The 20,203-nt window shown below is 34.7% G+C and overlaps 2 protein-coding genes across 3 annotated transcripts; one reads left to right on the top strand and one right to left on the bottom strand.

Moving 5' to 3' along the window:
• Positions 1-10,792: 10,792 nt before the first annotated feature.
• Nup62 (nucleoporin 62) lies at positions 10,793-12,177 on the bottom strand. Its single transcript, XM_073989992.1, has one exon. The coding sequence runs from the start codon at positions 12,058-12,060 to the stop codon at positions 10,882-10,884; it is 1,179 nt and encodes a 392-aa protein (XP_073846093.1). The 5' UTR covers positions 12,061-12,177; the 3' UTR covers positions 10,793-10,881.
• Positions 12,178-16,596: 4,419 nt separating this feature from the next.
• LOC141405535 (protein O-glucosyltransferase 2-like) lies at positions 16,597-19,793 on the top strand. 2 transcript variants are annotated; one of them, XR_012413219.1, is made up of 5 exons: positions 16,626-16,953; positions 17,263-18,181; positions 18,310-18,609; positions 18,672-19,141; positions 19,437-19,793. XR_012413219.1 is itself a non-coding variant. In XM_073989993.1 (4 exons), the coding sequence occupies exons 1-4, from the start codon at positions 16,781-16,783 to the stop codon at positions 18,780-18,782; spliced, it is 1,503 nt and encodes a 500-aa protein (XP_073846094.1). In that variant the 5' UTR covers positions 16,597-16,780; the 3' UTR covers positions 18,783-19,318. The 2 variants fall into 2 exon arrangements, 1 of the variants encoding a protein (XP_073846094.1); XM_073989993.1 differs by lacking the exon at positions 19,437-19,793 and having other exon boundaries at positions 16,597-16,953; positions 18,672-19,318.
• Positions 19,794-20,203: the final 410 nt, after the last annotated feature.

Genomic DNA, 20,203 nt, shown 5'->3' with positions numbered 1-20,203 from the left:
TTTTTTGTATATTTTAATTTGTAAAAAGGCACAAAAAATCATTCAATCATCGTTTTTTCTAACAAAAAAAATATTATTTATAAAAAACACTTTTTCGGAACGAAACTGTAAATCAAATCACGAATTGTTTAACAATTGAAAAAAATAACTCCTTAGAATTAGAAATTCGAAATTTCCACAATTTCAGTTCATCATTTTTTAACACTACTCACTCACTGCCCCCAAAATATACACAAAGATTTAAACCAATCAACAAACACACATTACAACATGAAAACAAAAACAACAAGTACACACACGAACGATGCTTGTTTCATAGCGAATTATTTTTATATGTTTTTTGTTTTATTATATTTTTCAGTTATTATTTTTTTTATTTCATTTTTTTATAAATTTTAATTTGTTATGTTTTAAAGTTTATTAACTTATTATATCATTTCTTTATACATATCACAAATCTTATCTTATTCATGCACACACACTTATACATTATTATATCCTTACACATACACACATTCATATTGTACATGAAATTAAATGGCATACATTCGGCTTTATATTTTAATTTGTTGTTTGGTTACATATCAGTGCAATTTAATTGTTGAAAATTTTGAGAATAGACGAAGTCGTTTGACGATTGTTTAGTAATTTATTTGACGAATATTAAACTGAATTAACGGACTTTTATTAAAACCTGTTTGGTGTAAATGCGATCAAAGGCAATGCCATTTTAAAGAAGATAGTCCCAATTTACATTAGGCGAGTTTACTTGCGGCAATTGTCAGTTTGATGGAGAGAGAGGTGAGGTATATGGTAACCCTTTGCCTCTCAACACCCTCTCTCACCCACAAACTGACAATTGCCACATGTAAACTCGCCTAATGTAAATTGGGACATATATATTTGTATGGCAAATTTGGTGAAATTTGACAGTATAAAATAAAATAAATGATCATAAATACAATAAGCTATAATATAAACATGATATTACATAAATATATGTATATAATAAATATTCCCTCAATTTCCTTCTTTAATTTGCTCAGAGTACGTTTTCCTTTTAACAAAAACACAATTCAACTAATTGAAAAATCATGCAGTCACTCCCTAAAGTATGCAAAGAAAATGTTTTGCATACCTCTGTTTTATAACCCGACGTTTACAAAAGACAATTTTGAGCAAACATTAGCAAAGATATAAAACTTTTATACTAAACATTTACCAATTATCAGGTCTGTCTGGTTACTTTCCCAGCAAGAACTTTCTCAGAGAGTAAGGAGTTTTTATTCTCTTTTGCTAGAAAATTGCAAAAAGTAAACAGACACCTTCCAAGCAAAAACCAGCAAGCAATCAGCTGACTTGCCAAAACAGAAACAATTTGAAGGAACCAAAGGAAATGTTGTATTTTATTAAAAATAAAGAAGAAAATGACCCAAAAAAGTATTTTTTCCACTTTGTTCTCCAAAAAATAACACAATTAGGCTTGCTGTTTCCACAATAAAATTGTTTTTAATGTTCACAAACATAAATCAACGAAAAATTAAAAACAAATTATTGATTGTTTTACGGAAGAAGAAGAGTTGCTAGTGCTTGCTAGAAGAACTTTGTTCAGCAAGACTTTATGTGTTAACAGACTTCCAGCAACAATTGGTACAAATTGATACAAATTTTGGGGTAACCACACAGAACTTATCTTGTCGCTGTTTTAAACTGTTTGTTAACAGTAATCATGGACAATTACAAATAAAAAACCCCGATTTGCTATAATGAAAAAGAAGACACTTATAGTTAAGAAGTAAAACGAAATTAATTTCACATTCCTACCTAATAGGCCATTTAGATATGAGTTCATTAGCCGGATTTAGCCCATTATCAGGTTTTATTTGCTAAATCCGGCCAAAATCTACCAGATTTCCCATACACAAATAATAGACACTTTAAATATGTCTTCATTAACCGGATTTAGCACATTGCCAGGTTTTATTTGCTAAATCCAGCCAAAATCTACCAGATTTCCCATACAAAAATAAATCCTCCTATTGAGTGGATTTCTTTTAAATTTGGCATAAATCCTCGAATACAACTCTGTTTTTGCAACGTGTTGCTAGAAAATACAAAAAGTTGCAAGCTGGGACATGAAACAAGGTAGATGCATCGGTGAATTGCTACAGCAAAAATAATTTAAAATGTGAAAATTTGTAAACAAGCCAAAAAAATTAAATTTGCTTTGATATACAAAGTCCATATTTAGATTAGACAATTTTCCTTGCGACAATTGTCAATTTGTAGGTGAGAGAGGGTGTTGAGAGGCAAAGGGTTACCATATGCCTCACCTCTCACTCCATCAAACTGACAATTGCCGCAAGGAAAATTGCCTAATGTAAATATGGACAAAGTTAATTTTAATCTACCAAGACTAATGTTTACGATGTCTAAACGATAAAATAATTCATTATTTACTCATTAGTTAGCATTAGTAGCATTTGGTCTGTTCAAGAACTGCAAGAATCTACTAATTATACCCTCAGCATTTATGCTAACGAGGGTATATACACTTTCATACGGGCAAAGTGTGCCTCATCGAAATAATGGTTTTGGACCCCAAGTATGTTTGGACGAAATGTGTTTCAGATAATTCGTCCGTCCGTCTGTCTGACTGGTGCGCACGATAACTCTCGAAATCGATTCGGTTCAATTTTTGGCTTTCGTAATATTGGTTGGTTTATATAGGTCCACGTTTTGGTATAGCCCCCATATAACGCCCCATAAAAAGTACGTCATTTTAATATATTTTGAATGTATTAGTCCCATTTGACAACTGAATCGGTTGCAACTTTGTATTTTGTGTTTCCAGAGGCAAAGAAACATTTTGACCATAAAATGTTTATATAGGTCCACGTTTTGATATAGCCCTCATAGGACGATATCTCCCGATTTTCGGTATTTTGAAGGTTTTGGCCTCATTATCACACCGAGATGGTTGAAATTTGGTATTTAGTCTTCGTTGGGGAAATAAAACTCCCCCCCTGAAATTTGTAGGTATAGGTCAGCGCCATCATATAGCCCCCATAGAACGGTAACTTCCGATTTTCGGTATTTTGAAGGTTGTGGCCACATTAATCCACCGAAATGGCTGAAATTTGTGGTGGAGGGTATAAAAAGTTCGGTCCGACCGAACTTAATTCTTTTCCCACTTGTTATTATTGTTTTCCGATAACATAAGGAACCAATCTTATCGTTGTAATGGTAGCTTCTTGCAGGTTCTCGGACAGAACAATTAGTAGCATAATGTGCTAACATTTTCAATATTAAACAATAAATTTGTAATTTGCTGTATGTTTTTGAGGCGAATTCAATTTACATCAATTTCTGTTGACGTAATTGGTAATTGTGCAATAAAAAAAAAATCAGCTGACTGTCATTTAAGTCCTCCAAAGATATATCTAAATTCAATGAGATTTGTACTGGATTTGTTAAAACCAGTTGAGGATTTACGGCTAGTCTAAATGGGCTATAAATCTTCGTATTAAGTGGATTTGTTTTTAATCCGGCATAAATCCTGTTTTTGGCAATATGTTGCTCTTGGCAAACAAATCAATAAAAACATAAATTAAAGGAAAAAAATCGAAAATAATTGAATAAAAACTAATTAAGTTTCCATATTTGTTTAGAGAACCGAAAACGTATATAGTGGCGAAGGCAAAAGAATGCAATGCACTTTTTTGCTTGCTGTTGTATATTTATACATAAACAAAAATCAGCTGACTGTCATTTTAATCCTCCAAAAAGTACATCTAAATGTCCTGAGATTTTTATTGGATTTATTAAATCCAGTGGAAGATATTGAATAGTCTAAATCAGGCATAAGGCCATGTTTATATTATAGCCTTTTGGAGGGTTAACCTTCCTTATGAGGATTTATTTGAAATATAAGCAATGGAATTGACATTTGAAACCCAATGGCTTTGTTAAATCCTGTTATATATAAACGTACTATAAAGCTTCTTTGTCTATTCGATTTTTAATACAAGTGTTCTGTTCCTTTACTTTTGAAAATTGTGAAAGTGGCAAAATTTAATGATTACATGAAGTAAAGTTGCTCGTAAAGGAACAGATTTAAAATTTTACACAACAAATGCACAAAACCAACAACACACAAACAACATCTCGATTATTTGTTATACATTCAATAAATTATTTTGTAAAAAAAAAAAATAAACAACTATTGCATTAATTGTTAATTCATATCAAAATTTCATTTATTTGTTAATTCCATTATATATTTTTTATATTTGTATGCACATTCCTTCTCGAAAAACAACTGCCTTCATCATAACTCCGTCAAATCTAATGTAAATATATTTTTTCTGCGCTTTTTTTATTATTTTGTTATTTACTACTACATATTTGTAATTTGAAAACGAATACATGACAACAACAAGAACAACATCCAATTGTAATATTTTTTTATGATTTGAGAAAATACTGTTGTCTCCATTGATTTTTTTGTTTTGTACTATATTTTGTCCAACAACCACAACATTCGTGAATGTCCAGCATCATCATTAACCATTCATTCAATCATCAGCATCACAAAACAAATAAAAATTAAATCATTAAAAAATCAACAAAATCATAATTAGTAGTTAAATTATCCTGTATAAAAAAACAAGATTAAAGAAACCCAACAACAACAATAATAATCACAATTTGTAAAACAAATTTAGTATTCTTAAGAGATTCTTTGTAGTTAAAAACGACAACAACAAGAGGTTAATAAAAATACAAATAAAATAAAGGAAAAAATCTAAAAAAAACTGTTTGTTTTCACTTACATTTAAAAGAAGGAGTTCGCTAACATTTACCACAGGAACATAAATTGGTGTGTCTTTTTACTTACTAAATGTTGCTGAAACATTTTTTTCAGCAACTTTTCCATTGTACAACTGTCAAAATTTGCAACATTAGTAATAATTATTACTAATTATCACGTAGAAAGACACAGCTATTGTTTCGGGCAAATACGTCATTTATTTGACAGATATACAATAAATGCATCATTTAAGCGGTCAATTAAATGATGCATTTATTAAAAAATGATTGGTGTAAATTCGACTTAACAAATGAAATTATTTTTTGAATTTAATATGACCCGGTCCACACTAGCATGAATTTCATTAAAAAATTTAATAAATTGGGCGTTCTTAGATCGAATTTCCTACTATAGCAATTTCCTGATTTTACTCTACTATGGAACTCGATCTACAAACGCATAATTTCATGAATTTTTTAATGAAATTCATGCTAGTTTGGACCGGGACTTTGAAACTCGATTTAGACACGCATATTTTCACGAAATTTTTAAATGAAATTCACGCCAGTGTGGACTATCCGACAATGTGGAGGTTCCCGAAAGTAAAATCTGATAAATTGAAACGAAACTAACGTATTTCTGTATCCTAACTGCGTTCCAAACAAAATATTGAACTTTTTTGCAACCAAAAACACAAGACTATTACATACTTCTTTTTCTATAGATTTGTTCCTCATTGACGTCTGAGGATCACATTTACATTTGACGTTAAAAGTAATAATCCCGAAGGTGATTGTTATATACAAAGACGATACAATGAAAACAAATACTGTTTTAAGGAGAATATCGGCTGATGGTATGGCTTGGGCATATTTAATGTGACACATTTCCAAGGCTTGTTTGAGTAAAGTTGTCGGTGACAGCAGTAGAGGCTCGAAATGTTGGGGCAATGTCAAAAGATATTGCCCAATTTTCCTGGGGAGCAAAACTAAAGGCCGGCATATCTTGCAATGACCCTGTTGCTGGCGGTTGAATTTCAGCCAAATGGGATTCCAAGGGTGAGTTTCCCCAAAGAATGTTTTCAACGACTCATAGATATTGGAGAAAATACCCACACTATTCGAGGCATTGTCCTGCTGTGACTCCAAACGTTTTTGTTGCAAATCTTCTATGTTCTTTAGAATCATGTGCCTCTCTCCCGAATCATAGGTTTGGTAGATGTTGAGGTTTTTCTTATTGGATTCTAACAATTTTTGTTTTAATAGCGTCAAACGCTCCTGTAGGGTCTTTTCAAATTTCTGCAGCTTCTGATGATAATCGGCCAAACATTCCAGTAAGGCGAAAGTATATTGCAGCATGGACCAATTACTATCGGAATTCGTTTGACCAGCATTCGAGCCATTATTCAAATTCAATTGACGTTGCGTCTTGGAAAATTGTTCCAACAAACGTTTAAAGATGCCTCCCGATAAATTAATGAATTTACAGAGAGCCAAATCGTTGGTAATATTTGAACAACGATTGAGTGCCTGACCAGGATCCAGCATCGCAAACGGTTTCTAAGGACTCTTACACTCCTCCCCCCAGACCCACCGATACCAATAGCTAATACCTTTCACTACTCTTGCAAAAAATCAAACATATTTTAATGTTTTCTTGTTTATTAATGGTTTTATTTTCTTTGAAAATGTTGCGCCTGAAAGTATGCTCTAATAAAGATTCAGTAATGAATGATTTGATGTAAAATGCAAGGAACAATCGTTGCTTGTTATACCCTCAGCATTTATGCTAACGAGGGTATACACTTTCATACGGGCAAAATGTGCCTCATCGAAATAATGGTTTTAGACCCCAAGTATGTTTGGACGAAATGTGTTTCAGACAATATGGAGTTGATTTAGCCATGTACGTCCGTCTGTCGGTCTGGCTGGCTGGTGAGCACGATAACTCTCGAAAGGATCAACCGATTTGGTCCAAAATTTGGCTCTCGTAATATTTTGCCTAACTTATTTTAAGTTCGAAGATGGGTCATATCGGTCCACACCTTCGGGTACTTCCCCCACAAAAGTTCGAAAATGTTCGGAAAATTTGTACGCACTATAACTCTTGAAGGGAGTAACCGATTTGGTCCATACTTTGCACATCATGTAATTTCTACCAAACTTAGATGAGGTTCCAATACGGACTCACTCGGTCCACTCCTTCGGGTACCTCCCACACAAAATTTCGGAAAAGTTCAGTTTAGGACCTGGTCGCGAATCGCTTTGATTTTTGTTTACGCAAGTTGTATTCGCTGTCCTCTATACGACGCTGTAAGTTTCATTAGGGGCAAGTCCATACTTCCTGAGAAAATAGCCTGAAAGTTACAAAAAACCCTATGACACCGTGTGTAGTGGTTGGAGCGCAAGATAACTCTCGAACGGATCTGCCGATTTGGTCCAAAATTTGGCATTAAAAAATTTAATATTTTGTCCAAACTTAGTTCAAGTTCAAAGATGGATTATATCGGTCCACTCCTTCCGGTACCTCCCCCACAAAAGTTCGAAAATGATCGGAAAATTTGTGCGTACGATAACTCTTGAAGGGAGTAACCGATTTGGTCCATACTTTGCACATTATGAAATTTCTACCAGACTTAGATGTAGTTCTAATATGAACTCAATCGGTAAACTCCTTCGAGTACCTCCTACATAAAATTTCGGAAAAGTTCAGTTTAGGACCTGCCCTCGAATCGAATTTGTGCACACTATAACTCTTGAAGGGAGTAACCGATTTGGTCCATACTTTGCACATCGTGAAATTTCTAACAGACTTAAATGAGGTTCTAGTACGGATTCAATCGGTCCACTGCTTCGGGTACCTTCCACACAAAAGTTCGGAAAAGTTCAGTTTAGGACCTGTTTTCGAATCTCTTTGATTTTTGTTGTAGCAACTTGTATTCACTACCCCGCTTACGATGGCACATGTCTCATTAGGGGCAAGTCCATACTTCCTGAGAAAATAGCAGCTTGAAAGATGCAAAAAAAACCCATGACTCCGTGTGTAGTGGTTGGAGCGCAAGATAACTCTCGAACGGATCAACCGAAATTTGATCTTCGTAATATTTTGTCCAAACATAGTTTAAGTTTGAAGATAAGCCATATCGGTCCACTTCTTCAGGTACCTCCCCCACAAAAGTTCAAAAATATTCGGAAAAATTGTTCGCATGATAACTCTTGAAGGGAGTGACCGATTTGGTCCATAATTTACATATCCTAATATATCTACCAGATATAGATCAGGTTCGAATATGGACTATGTTTGTCCACTCCTTCGGGTACCTATCACACAAAATTACGGATAAGTTCACTTTAAGACCTGCTCTCGAATCACTTTGATTTTTTTTTCGCTGCCTCAATTACGGCGGTAAAAATTTTTTAGGGGCAAGTCCATACTTATTGAGAAAACAGCTCGAAAGGTGTAAAAAACCCCCTATGGCACCAATGTAGTGGCTGGAGAGCACGGTAACTCTCGAACTAACCGACTAACTATGACTAACTGTCATAATTTCAGTTCGAAGATAGGCAATACCGGTCCACAACTTTCGGTATTTCCCTGAATATTTAAAAATTTCACTTAAATGGTATGCACGATATCTCTTGAACAAATTTGGTCCAAACTTTGGATTTCCTAATATGTTGTCCAAATTTAGTTTAACTTCTAAAATGGAGGTACCTTAGGGTACCTCCTCCACAAAAGTTCAACATTTGTGTCTAAGTGCAGTTTAAGGTCTGTTCGAAGATCCTTTGAAAATGTATACCGATGCTGTTTGTTGTTATCCTGCTTACAGCGGAATTATGTTTTCCGTGGGCAAGTCCATGCTTCCTGGCATACTGTTCCATAAGTTATACGATGACCCACTGAAATGACTGGTGTGCACGATATCTATCGAAAAGATATGACTGCCAAAATAAGGTCCACTTCCATAATGGACTATGTCGGTAACTTACTTTAAGTGTTTCCCCCGCAACACTTTTGAACTTTAATCCTAATCCATGTTTTCGTCGGCAAGTTGAAATGTCCAAAAAAATACCACAAAATATTCAGGGCAATCATGAATATTTCCCTCGGAGTTTTCCGCACGGAAAATAATTTAAAATAGTGAAATTCTTTCAAAATTAATATTTTAAAATGTTGGAAACTACTAGAATCCCTTAATTATGGAACATTCTCTCTGAACTGGCAAAAATATTCCCTTTTTAGACATAAATATGGGAATAAAACATTGTGAAGTTCGGGAAAGGGAACAAATTCCGCACGGAATTTTTATTCATGATTGCCCTGATTGAAAAGACCATAAATACATTCGATCTGACCGTAGATGAAAGTTTCAATTCACATAGGCTGAGGGTATATATCTGTCGGCAAAGCCGACTGATACTTTTTTACTTGTTGTCATGTGTCTCATGTAGAAAAAAATTAGGGAGAGGTTTAGCATCACTCTCAGTAGCCAAAATCAATGATATGAAACGGAAACTGGGCATACTCCTCTCTCAACTTACTCCTCGTCTCCATAACATACCAAAGCAATTCAAAGACGTAAAATCCGTGCTTGGGCAACAGCGACTGCCGTCAAAGAATGGAAGAGCGAAGTATTAATGTTATGTGCCGCCATTGACCTACATGGGTTCATCCGTTGCCATTCCTACTGCCTTGTCAACCAAAACAACGCAGATATCTGTAGACCCTATTCCCCATGTACTTGGAGTTGGTTCTTACAGATATTTTGGTAGTGCTGCAGGTGTTTCTTATGGTTATACCGCCCATGATCTGTCACCAGAGCCTCTTTTGCGTGAACAGATGACACCAATTTACAATTAGACAGTGGTTGATGTTGACGTTCTAAGAGGATCACTCTTCGATTGTCCTCTTGAACTGCACTTTAGCAAAAAATGTTGGGAATGGGCAAGACTCATGGGGTTTTGCTATGGGCGGCAAAAGTGAAATCGGAATGTACGTCTTACCTTTGCTGACATGCTTGGCTGGTTTCAGTGGGAGCCACTCTACGCATTTTCAATCTTCCGAAACAACCAGGGTTGATATCGGCAAGTAACTTTAAAAAGTTTCTTATGGTCCTCAGAATATAGAGATTCTATCCGGACTCAACCCTTTGGATAATATAGAGACTGTTTTCCGTATCGTCAGTTGCTTTGTGTTGTTTAAACTTCGTCAAAATATTTCAGTTTCATACTCATGCATTTTATCTCGAAAATGCAAACTAAATGCATCAGAAATAAAAATGATACATGTTTGCTTTTTACCTGCGTTAAAAATGCGTATTTTGACGTTTTGAAACGCGTAGCTTCGCAGTTGCAAAGTACTACGGTGTTAAAAAAACATAATAGGGTATGTTCTGAGAGACACTTCACCTCTCACTTGACGTCAAGTGACATTTTGTTCACCCCATTTACGCTTATTTTTCGTGTATTTTATGGACGGACTAGGGTGAACTCTTCTTTTCAAATACCCTAATAAATATTTGCCCCAAAACAAAATGGTGAACAAAATGCTTGAGGTGTGAAGTGAAAGTTCAAGAGTGTCTCAGAACATACCCGAATACTTCACACATTTTCAGTCATTTGCCAAGCAACTGACGATACGGAAGTCAGCCAGAGTTTCGTGTGGTATATTTAACGTCATCCATCATAAACATTGGAGGCACCTCCTAATAATGCTCTTCTCATTATTCAGTCACTCGTGGAATGTTCGAAAAATCGTCGCTTAAAATAACTTACTCACATTTTGACGTCGCCAAAAAGCTGTTTGAGTGTGAAACTTTTCTCGATACACCCTGAAAGAATGCCCAAAACTTCCATAGGAACCTTAAGAGGAGAAAGCCAAAATCTTAGCGTCAGTTTGAGTAAAAAAAGCAAAAAAACCGGAACGCTTGGAAGATCAACCCCACGTTATAGCCACGTAAGTAAGTAAAAATCTTCAATCTTTCATATCAATTATAGTTTTTTATTGAAATCAAATACATATACTTAATATACAACTTCGAAACAAACAGAAATCTTTCACCTCTTTTTTCAATTATAATAAGCCGAACGGAATGATCTTTCAGAATCCCGTTTAAATGTCTCATGCATTTTTGTAATATCTTCCAATTTGTTGCCAATATTCGAAGTGCTTTGTTCAATCCATTGCAACGAACTCATGTGAGCATTAAGAATTTTACCAATTTGTATTATGGGATCTGTATTGTCTTGACACTTGTTGGATTCATTCAAGTTATCAATAATCTCTTTGAGATCTTCAGACATTTGTTTCAATTGGGTATCGAGATTTTCAACCATTAAATATGTTTGTGATCTTTCCACATCAACTTGTGGTATTTTCATGAATTCCTTTTGCAGCGGTACAATACTCTCTTCCAATTCCTTGTGTTGTGTTGCTATAAATTCTAATTCTTGCTCCAATGTTTGTTGATCGGCCTTGACCTTTTGTACGGCATCATTTAAATCTAAAATTTTTTGATTGTTACTTATCAACACTTTATCCCAGGCGTTGATTTGTGTTGCCTGATCAGTGAAAACTTTTTCTTGTTCCTCTAGTTCCAATGTCCATTTGTTGATGTGTTCTTCCAATTGATTGTATGTCAGTTGTGAGGCATTGGCAACAGCTGATGAATCTGTGGTTTTTGTGGCTGTGGTTAAACTAGCAAAGCCTCCTGTTGTTGTTGCTGGTTTGGAAGTTAGTGTGGCTGTAGCAGCTGTTGAGGCCGCCGTGGCTGTTGTTAAGCCTGTTCCCGTATTACTAGATGTTTGTTGTGCTGTGGTATTGGCTGCCGTTGGGGCACCAAATGAAAATCCACTTGTTAAGGGCGCAGTTGCTGCTGGTTGTGTAGCAGCCGATGCTGTTGTTGTCGATGCTGTAGTTGCAGCAGCTGCTGGTGCAGCTCCAAAGCCACCAAATCCACCGGTTGTTAGACCTGTTGTGGCTGCAGTTGTTGTTGCCGTAGTAGCTGCTGGTGTTCCAAACCCAAAACTGGTACCACCACCTAATGATGGAGTAGAAGTAGCCGGAGCTGTGCTTGTTGCTGCGGCCCCACCAAATCCAAAGCTCAATGGTTTAGCTGCTCCAGCATCCCCGCCTCCAGTCGCGCCAAAACTAAATGTGGGTTTTGCAGGCTGTGCACCAGCCGTGTTTGCACCAAATGAGAATCCTCCACCAGCGCCCGCTGTTGTTGTGGGTAATTGAAAACTCATTTTTAAATTGTGATTAATGGATGTGAATTATTTTCGGGAATTACAATTGTTGCGGGTTCTGTCTGTTGTTTTTTCCAACTAAAAACACGCAGTGACAATGACGGACAATGTTGCCAGATCACAAAAAAATACATTTGCAAAATCTTTGGAGAGCGTTTTCTTCAAGCCTCCACACACAATGAGAACGTCGGGAAATAGCTTCCCAGCTAGCATTTGGAAGACAGTTTTTTTTTTCAAAAATCACATTGCAGAGTCTTTTTATAGTCCTTTTGGTGATCAAAAACTGATCAAGTCGCTTGTATAATCAAAAAGGGACTCAAAAGTGATTAATGATTAAAGAAAATACAACAACAAATGTGTAGCAATCACAAATAAATCATTGAGGCGTTTAAAATGTGACTATTTTTTCGTTATTTATTGTCAAATTTTGATCATCTGAAGATTGAAAAATGCTTAATCAAAAAAGGGACATGCAGGTGTTTGAAGAGTTATTAGAATTATGCATGGTATAAGTAAAGAGGTAGATTTAATCTATTGAACCCTTGTTTTTCCTGAATTCCTAATGCCTTGTTCAGACTTACGGTAATTCGTTCTCTATTCGTTGTTCGACCCCAAATTACGATATAATTACTTCATTTCCCATACAAAATTTTGAGAACGAACAACGATTTGTGTACTTTGTTCAATTTAAATTACTCTCAGAACGACGATAAAATATGTCCCATCCCTAACAAATGAGAGCATTTATCGAAATAAATTAATTATGACAGGAAAAATATAAAATTTAAAATTTAATAAAAACCCAAAATTTTTTAGTAAAACTGCAAAACCTGAATGAAAAGTAAACAGTTTAAGGACTAATAAACATTCAAATCGTAGCAAATTTTCTATGTTCGTTTATTGCAGTTGCATTTCTTGTCCATCGTTTCAAATTCGCGTACAAATTTAAAAACAAAAATCAAATGCCTGCCAGAAAGTCTGTATACCAAAAAGTTATTTTGGCAGGTCTCTCTCTCGTTAATTTTGAAAAAAGAAAATATTTTTATTTGCTGAAAACACCAAAATTGTGAGAAAAAATAGAAAAGATGAATGAAAATAATGTAATTAAATATTAAATAGATATCTGAAAGAAGGACAAATAGTTTTTCAGTTCATATCAATTAATTTTACTCGTCTTTTGGACGAAACTTTCTTTAAAATCAGAAAATAAAAAGTATGAAAATATGAATCATGTTGCTATGAATTGTGTACCATGTCGTATGAACGGGTTAATTCGTGTACGTAATTATGAGAACGAACTACGTGATTCAAATTCTAGTATGAACATGGCATAAAACGACATAATTCGTAAACACAAAAGCAACAAGTGGGTTTGTTTATTTTTTGCATTTTTGAGCATTTTATAAAAAAAACGCGGAAAATGAATGAAGTGTCAAGATTTCTCCACATAATCGAGTTGTGGATATGATAAGATATTTGTTTCAATGCAAAGCTGACGAATTTCTTCCTTACACATGTTCTAAAAACAAATTTAAAAATCATTGAATTCGATTGTTTTTAAAATTGTTTGGCATATTATTCAAACAGCACACACACATACACAGATTGTGTATATTGTTTCGAAGTTTTAGGAACAGTCGAAAGAAAAAAATTAAATTGACAAAAAGCTTTAGCTAACCTTTCTTATTAAACCATGGAATTATGTATCTTCTGATCATATTTCGAACAGCTAGGTGATTAAACTCTAGCTGTGTTCCTTTACTTACCTGAGGTTACCATTTTTACCATTTTTAACCTGCAAAGCGTTCCTTAACCCTAAAAAGTGGTAAAACTGGAAGCAATTTTTAAGAGAGTGAGAAAGGAGAGAGAGCACATATGACTTTATCTTCTACCACAGGCTACCAGACAAATTTCTGAAGGTAAAAAATGGTAGAACTGATTTTTCGACTTTTGTTTGACGACGATTTCACAATGAAGAAAAAAAATTTACGAAAAAGGAAAAGTTGAACGCTGACAAAACAAATTTAAAAACTGTGAAATAAAAGTAGAAAATTGATTTTTTTATGTTTATTTTTTGATATTGCTACCAGATCTACCATTTTTCCGTTCCTTTACTTTACTGTTAAAAATGTTCATGAGAGAGCAATTTTGAAACTTTTCTCTTTTACCACTTTTCCCATTAAAAAAGTAAAGGAACAAAGCTACTGATTAGGTCTGTACGATAACCCAAAAGTTCTTACAAATTTGTATCTTTTACAAAATGCTGTTCGATAACAAACTTGTAAAGTAAAAGAGAGTGAATTTGGAGAGAATTGTGAGATTTTTTTTATTTTTTGTTTATTTTCATGATGAAATTATAAGGTGGCGTAAAACGGCCAGCTGATTGGTTTCAATCTGTCAAATATTTTGTTATTGTGAATAAATTGTATGAAAACGTAAACAAACATTTTGACATATTGAAGAATTTTCGGCCAAAATAGAGTTGTTGTTGTGCTACTTACGTGACCTGTTAAATAAATCTTGTTTATTTTCTAATGAAAATTTTCATAGTCTGGCATAAGACCTTAAATTACCAAAATGAAAGAATACAGCTGATTGTCACTTCTACCTTATATACATAATGTACTTGGTACGGAGCATGATACAATAAGAAGGTAGCATTATCAGCACAGCTGAAGCCCAGCTGATGGTAACATAATGTGTCAATTGCATTGAATTTATGTCAAATTTTGACATCTTATGTTACCAAAAACGGCAGTTGCTGCTACCTTCTTATTGTATCATGGTACGGAGCTACATTTATGGGTACTTAACACGGTATGTATTTTACATATGAGTTGTCACTTTGCATATATATTTTTTATGGGAGAAGTGACAACTCATATGTAAAAAACATACCGTGTAAAGTACCCATTATTAGCTATGGAAAGAACTGTCAAAAGTTGCTTCCGGTGCACAAATCGGTCTGAAGTTTTTACAGTAGATAGCCACTGGGACCCTGAAAACAAACATATATATAATTTTACGGGAAGGCCATACTTCACGAGATATGGGTCTTGACATTTTACAATTCTAACGTGGTTATAGTTTTAAAGCTATATTAATACACCTGTTAATAGGAGAACGTCTTAAATTCCAGGTCGAAGTCGGCTACTTACTGTTAAGTTAAATTACAATTTAAAAGAAAGTTTTGATCGCGTAGCCGACTTTTGCACTTGTCCATAGGAAAAAGTCTTAAATCCCCGGATGAAGGCCGGCTTCTTATAGTACGTTTATATATAACGGGATTTAAGAAACCCACTGGGTTTCAAATGTCAATTCCATTGCTTATATTTCAAATAAATCCTCATAAATAAGGTTAACCCTACAAAAGGCTATAATATAAACACGGCCTTACAGTTAAATTAAATTACAATTTAAACGAAAGTTTTGATCGCGTAGCCGACTTATAGGGAAAAGTCTTAAAAACTGGCCGAAGGACGGCTACTTAACCCTGCGTTTACACAAAACAGGATAGTTGAGGTCATGTATTCATTGTCAAAAACTCAAAATTGCATGCAAAAACAGTTGTAAAATTATGAATGAACATTATCGATTTCTTTTTATTTTCCGTTCACATATTTTGTTTTTGTTTTTGTTCATGTTATTTTGTTTTCAACACATTACAGTTATTATATCACTTATTTTTACAAAAATGTCAAAAATTTCTTAACCCGACTGTCTGTGAAAAAATGATGGACAGCTGGGAGACTGCCGACAAATGTATGTGTTAGTAAATCAGAGTTGTATTTGAAGACAAATTGTCTGGTGTAAACGCCTAGTAAGAACTCTTACAATTAAAAAGATAGTACAAAGTCCCAATTTACATTAGGCGAGTTTACTTGCGGCAATTTTTCTCGTTCCTTTTTAAACTTGCCTCTTGCGTTTATAAAAGGCAATTCTGTTCCGACATCTTTTGTTTTCAAAACAATGAAAATAATTGGTATGTTCCAGAACTACAAGAATCTACTAATTTTTACTATTTTTTCCGATAACATAAAGGAAGTAATGTTATCGTAGTAAAAAATAGTAGCTTCTTGCAGGTTCTGGAACAGAGCAAATGTCAAATACGAAAAATTTAAAATGAATTGCAATTTTTTCCCTTTTCCATTCCCCTTACGTGTCTCTTCTACAAACTGGGACTTGCCGCAATGTAAATTGGGTCAGATCACCTGGAAAACTTCCAGTACTGGTAGTTTTCAGGCAATTCCTTTTATAATTTTCTTGTAAGATCTGGAACACAAGGTCTGTACGATAACTCAAAAGTTTGTACAAATTTGCACAAACTTTTACAAAATGCTGTTCGATAACAAATTTGTTCAGTGAAAGAGAACTGGGAGGTGTTGCAAGTACTTGCAAGAATTTGCAAATACTTTTTACTTGCAAAGTTATTGAACAGGCCTACAATGCACTTGTTTTTCATGAAATTCTACGTTCATTTTTGTGCCCGAAAATATGCAATCTGGCAATACTTTCTCAATTGAGCACATCTTGTACGGGGAATGAAAGTTTGCGAAAAAGAAGAAGAATATAAATTAAAACAGCTGTTTATATCATTTTCAAACTAATATGTATCTGTGTGATACGTAAGGTTGCGTGTGTAGGTGTGTTGTTGTCCTTTAGTTGATGTTTAATATTGGTTTTTTACACTAATCCACCGCGGAAACATATTTGATATAGGATGAAATTTATCATATTAACAATAATTAGCATAATTACAACATATTCCCATGCCAGCCCAAAGCTGGTTGATCTCACAAAGACCATCGTTTTTGGCAGTGGATTGGAACCGGATAAAGTTGTTTTACCGGCAAGATATTTCTATATCCATGCAGCTGCAGATGATGGACTGATGTAAGTGAAAGTAGGGAGTAAGTTGAGTTGAAGCACTAAGCTCGGATCGGGACCAAATTTTTTCCACAGGTAGGCCGAAAATTCCCTTGTTAAATGTCGGCTACTTATAGAAAATTTTTAATTTAAAAGAAAATGTGTTCGCCCCGTTCCCTAGATTGGCTCCATTCCATAGAAGAAAGCATTAAATCCCCGGCCGAAGGCCGGCTGTATAAGAAAAATTATAATTTTATCCGAGCTTAATGCTTCAATTCAACTTGCTCCGAAAATAGATCCATTGGGATTTGCTTACTAACAAATTGTCTCTTTCAGGTTCAATGAATCGCCTCCATTAAATTTTGATGTTCAAATTGAGGGCAAGTCACCGCATGGAACATGCCGTTCTAAAGTAGATGTAATTAATCGCGGGGATGGCTCCTTTATTGCCCGTTATGCTATTATAAGCGATTGGTGTGATAAAATGATCATCAATGTACGTTATAATGGCTCCCATGTTGCAAAGTCTCCTTATTACATCAGGGACTTGGTGTATTCGGAAAAATGTTATTGCCCCAGAGATCTGAATATTTGGCTAATCGAAAATGAATGTAAATCGGCATTGCAAGAGGACCAAATCGTCAGCGATTTGCATTCATTTAAAAGGGTGAACTTTAGTATGATACGCGATAATCTTATAAAGCGTTATAATCAACCGGAAAGTGTATCTCTTTGCCATTATGTGGTAAAGGATCAACAAATTTGGCGTAAATGTTATGGCAAATATGATGGTTTTAAAATGTTTATGGATGCAACCCTCTTGGCATTGGGACGTGTTGTCGCCCTACCTGATATGGAATTCTTTTTGAATTTAGGTGATTGGCCTTTGTCGCGAAAAGGAGGACAACAACGTACTTCCGGACCCTATCCCATTTTTTCATGGTGTGGTAGTGATGATTCACATGATATTGTTTTGCCCACTTACGATTTAACAGAATCGACGGTGGAAAATATGCAACGTGTATCGCTGGATGTGTTGTCTGTGCAACGTGAGAAGTATCCTTGGGCAAGTAAAGAGGATAAATTATTTTGGCGTGGTAGAGATTCACGTCGTGAACGTTTAGATTTAATTGCCTTAGGACGTAAGCATTCGGATAAAATTGATGCTGCTCTTACGAACTTTTTCTTTTTCCGCGATGAAGAACATAAATATGGACCAAAAGTGCCGCACATTAGTTTTATGGAATTTTTTAAGGTAAGAAAAAAGGAAATGTTAGGGTTATTTATGAAGAATTCTCCTTTTTATTTACATATCTGAGCCAAAATCCTGCCTGTTGAATGTTTAGCTTTAGTAAACTTATTTGAGTTTCTTTATCCTTTCAGTACAAATATCAACTGAACATCGATGGCACCGTGGCCTCATATCGTTTACCCTATCTCTTGGGCGGTGGATCGACCGTATTAAAACAAACATCACCGTATTATGAACATTTCTATCACAAACTTAAAGCCCACAAACATTACCTTCCCATTAAAAGGGATTTATCAGATCTCGTTGAAACCATAACATGGCTTAGGGAGAATGAAGATAAAGCTATTGAACTTGCTAAAAATGCTCAGGAGTTTGTCAATTCAAATCTTACCCCCAAGCACATTTATTGCTATCACATGGCTCTGTTTAAGGTTCGTTTATTATCCACCAAATATTTTTTAGACCAAAAATAATAAATTTGTTTCCCTTGCAGGAATGGAGTCAACGTCTAGTCTCTCCGGTGCAGGTTTTACCTGGCATGGAGAAGTTGGAACAAACCCACAGTTGCAGTTGCAAAGAAACTCACACTCGCGATGAACTGTAATTTTTTTTTCAATTACGGCAGTATTTCTGTATACAACATTCCCATCCAATATCGAAAATACTCTTATACATCGTACATTACATACATATCGTCACCATAAATGCCAAAAGGCGTAACTAACAAAAACATTATGAAATGAAAAACTGTTTTATGGAATATTAATCTTATGAAGGCGAGTATATGGGATATTATCAATCATATACGAATGGGAGTAAGTAATAAAACCAAAACCGCGGAAACGCCGTCATTACAACAAAATTTGCAATGTTATCCCATTTTTCGAAATGCTTTTTCTTAAATAGGATCGTTATTTTTTTTACGCAGAGACCTAAAATTTTGCAAGACCATGTATTTTATGGGCCGATTCCGTACAGCGAGGCGAGTCGTGTCGCGTTGCGAAATGCAATTTTTCGATTCCGTATGGCAATATCGCCTGACGTCGTCAAATTTTGTCGCCGAAATGTTCATTTTCCGGCGACAACAAACAAATTAGCTGTCGCCGTACATTTTTACTAACGAATAAAAAAAAATAAAAATAACTTGTTATCGACGATTATTTTCTATCGCTGTACGTAGTGCATTTTTTAAATTTTGTCACAGAGACGATAGACAACGCTACATGACTCGCCTCGCTGTACGGAATCGGCCCATTAGTCTTATGTATTAGATTCAATCAAAAAAACTAATTTTGACTTTTGTGGAGATATGACTTAGGGCGTTTATGGTGACGATATATTGCTTTTATGTATATTTATTTATATACAAACTAAATGATATTTATTTATATACGCCATATACACTCAATTCACTTTATATAGAAAAAATAGTCAACAAGAAACTTTGTAGTCGTGTTTTTGATAATAATCTAGTAAAATTACAACAAAAATCTCAAATATATTTTGGAACAATATAAAGATATAGATGTATTTAGCACATTTTTTGCACATATTTTAGATTTGAAATTTTTAGAGTCTCAAAAATAAAAAACTATCAAAAGAAATTAAAAAAAAATAATTTTTTTGATTTTTTTGAATGCTGATAAATTTACAATGGATTATCGTTTAAGGCCACCACTCGGATCGGTTTGACATTTTTACCATAGGTGATTCTTGGTATCCTATCACACTGGATTTCCAGGGGCAAATCGATGTTTTCCTAGATATGGGTCTTGACTTTTCGCAATTGCAGTTATGTTGTAAGGCACACATTTTGGATCGGCTTAAAATTGTTAAAAATGTACACTTTTTTATAAAAAAAAATCCTCAGGCCCTGAGGACACTTTTCTCAATAGAACAAAGTTCCTCAGGTTCCAGAGAAGACTTTTTTTCTACAGATGCTCAGGTCGCTGGGAACACTTTTTTCTATAGAAAAAAAATCCCCAGGTCACAGAGAACACTTTTTCTACATAAAAAAATTCTTCA

This window comes from Musca autumnalis, unplaced genomic scaffold (genome assembly GCF_047663935.1).
Source record: "Musca autumnalis isolate F117 unplaced genomic scaffold, ASM4766393v1 scaffold_5, whole genome shotgun sequence".
Lineage (NCBI taxonomy): Eukaryota > Metazoa > Arthropoda > Insecta > Diptera > Muscidae > Musca > Musca autumnalis.
Note: the sequence above shows the minus strand (reverse complement) of the source record. Positions and strands in the feature narration are given on the sequence as shown.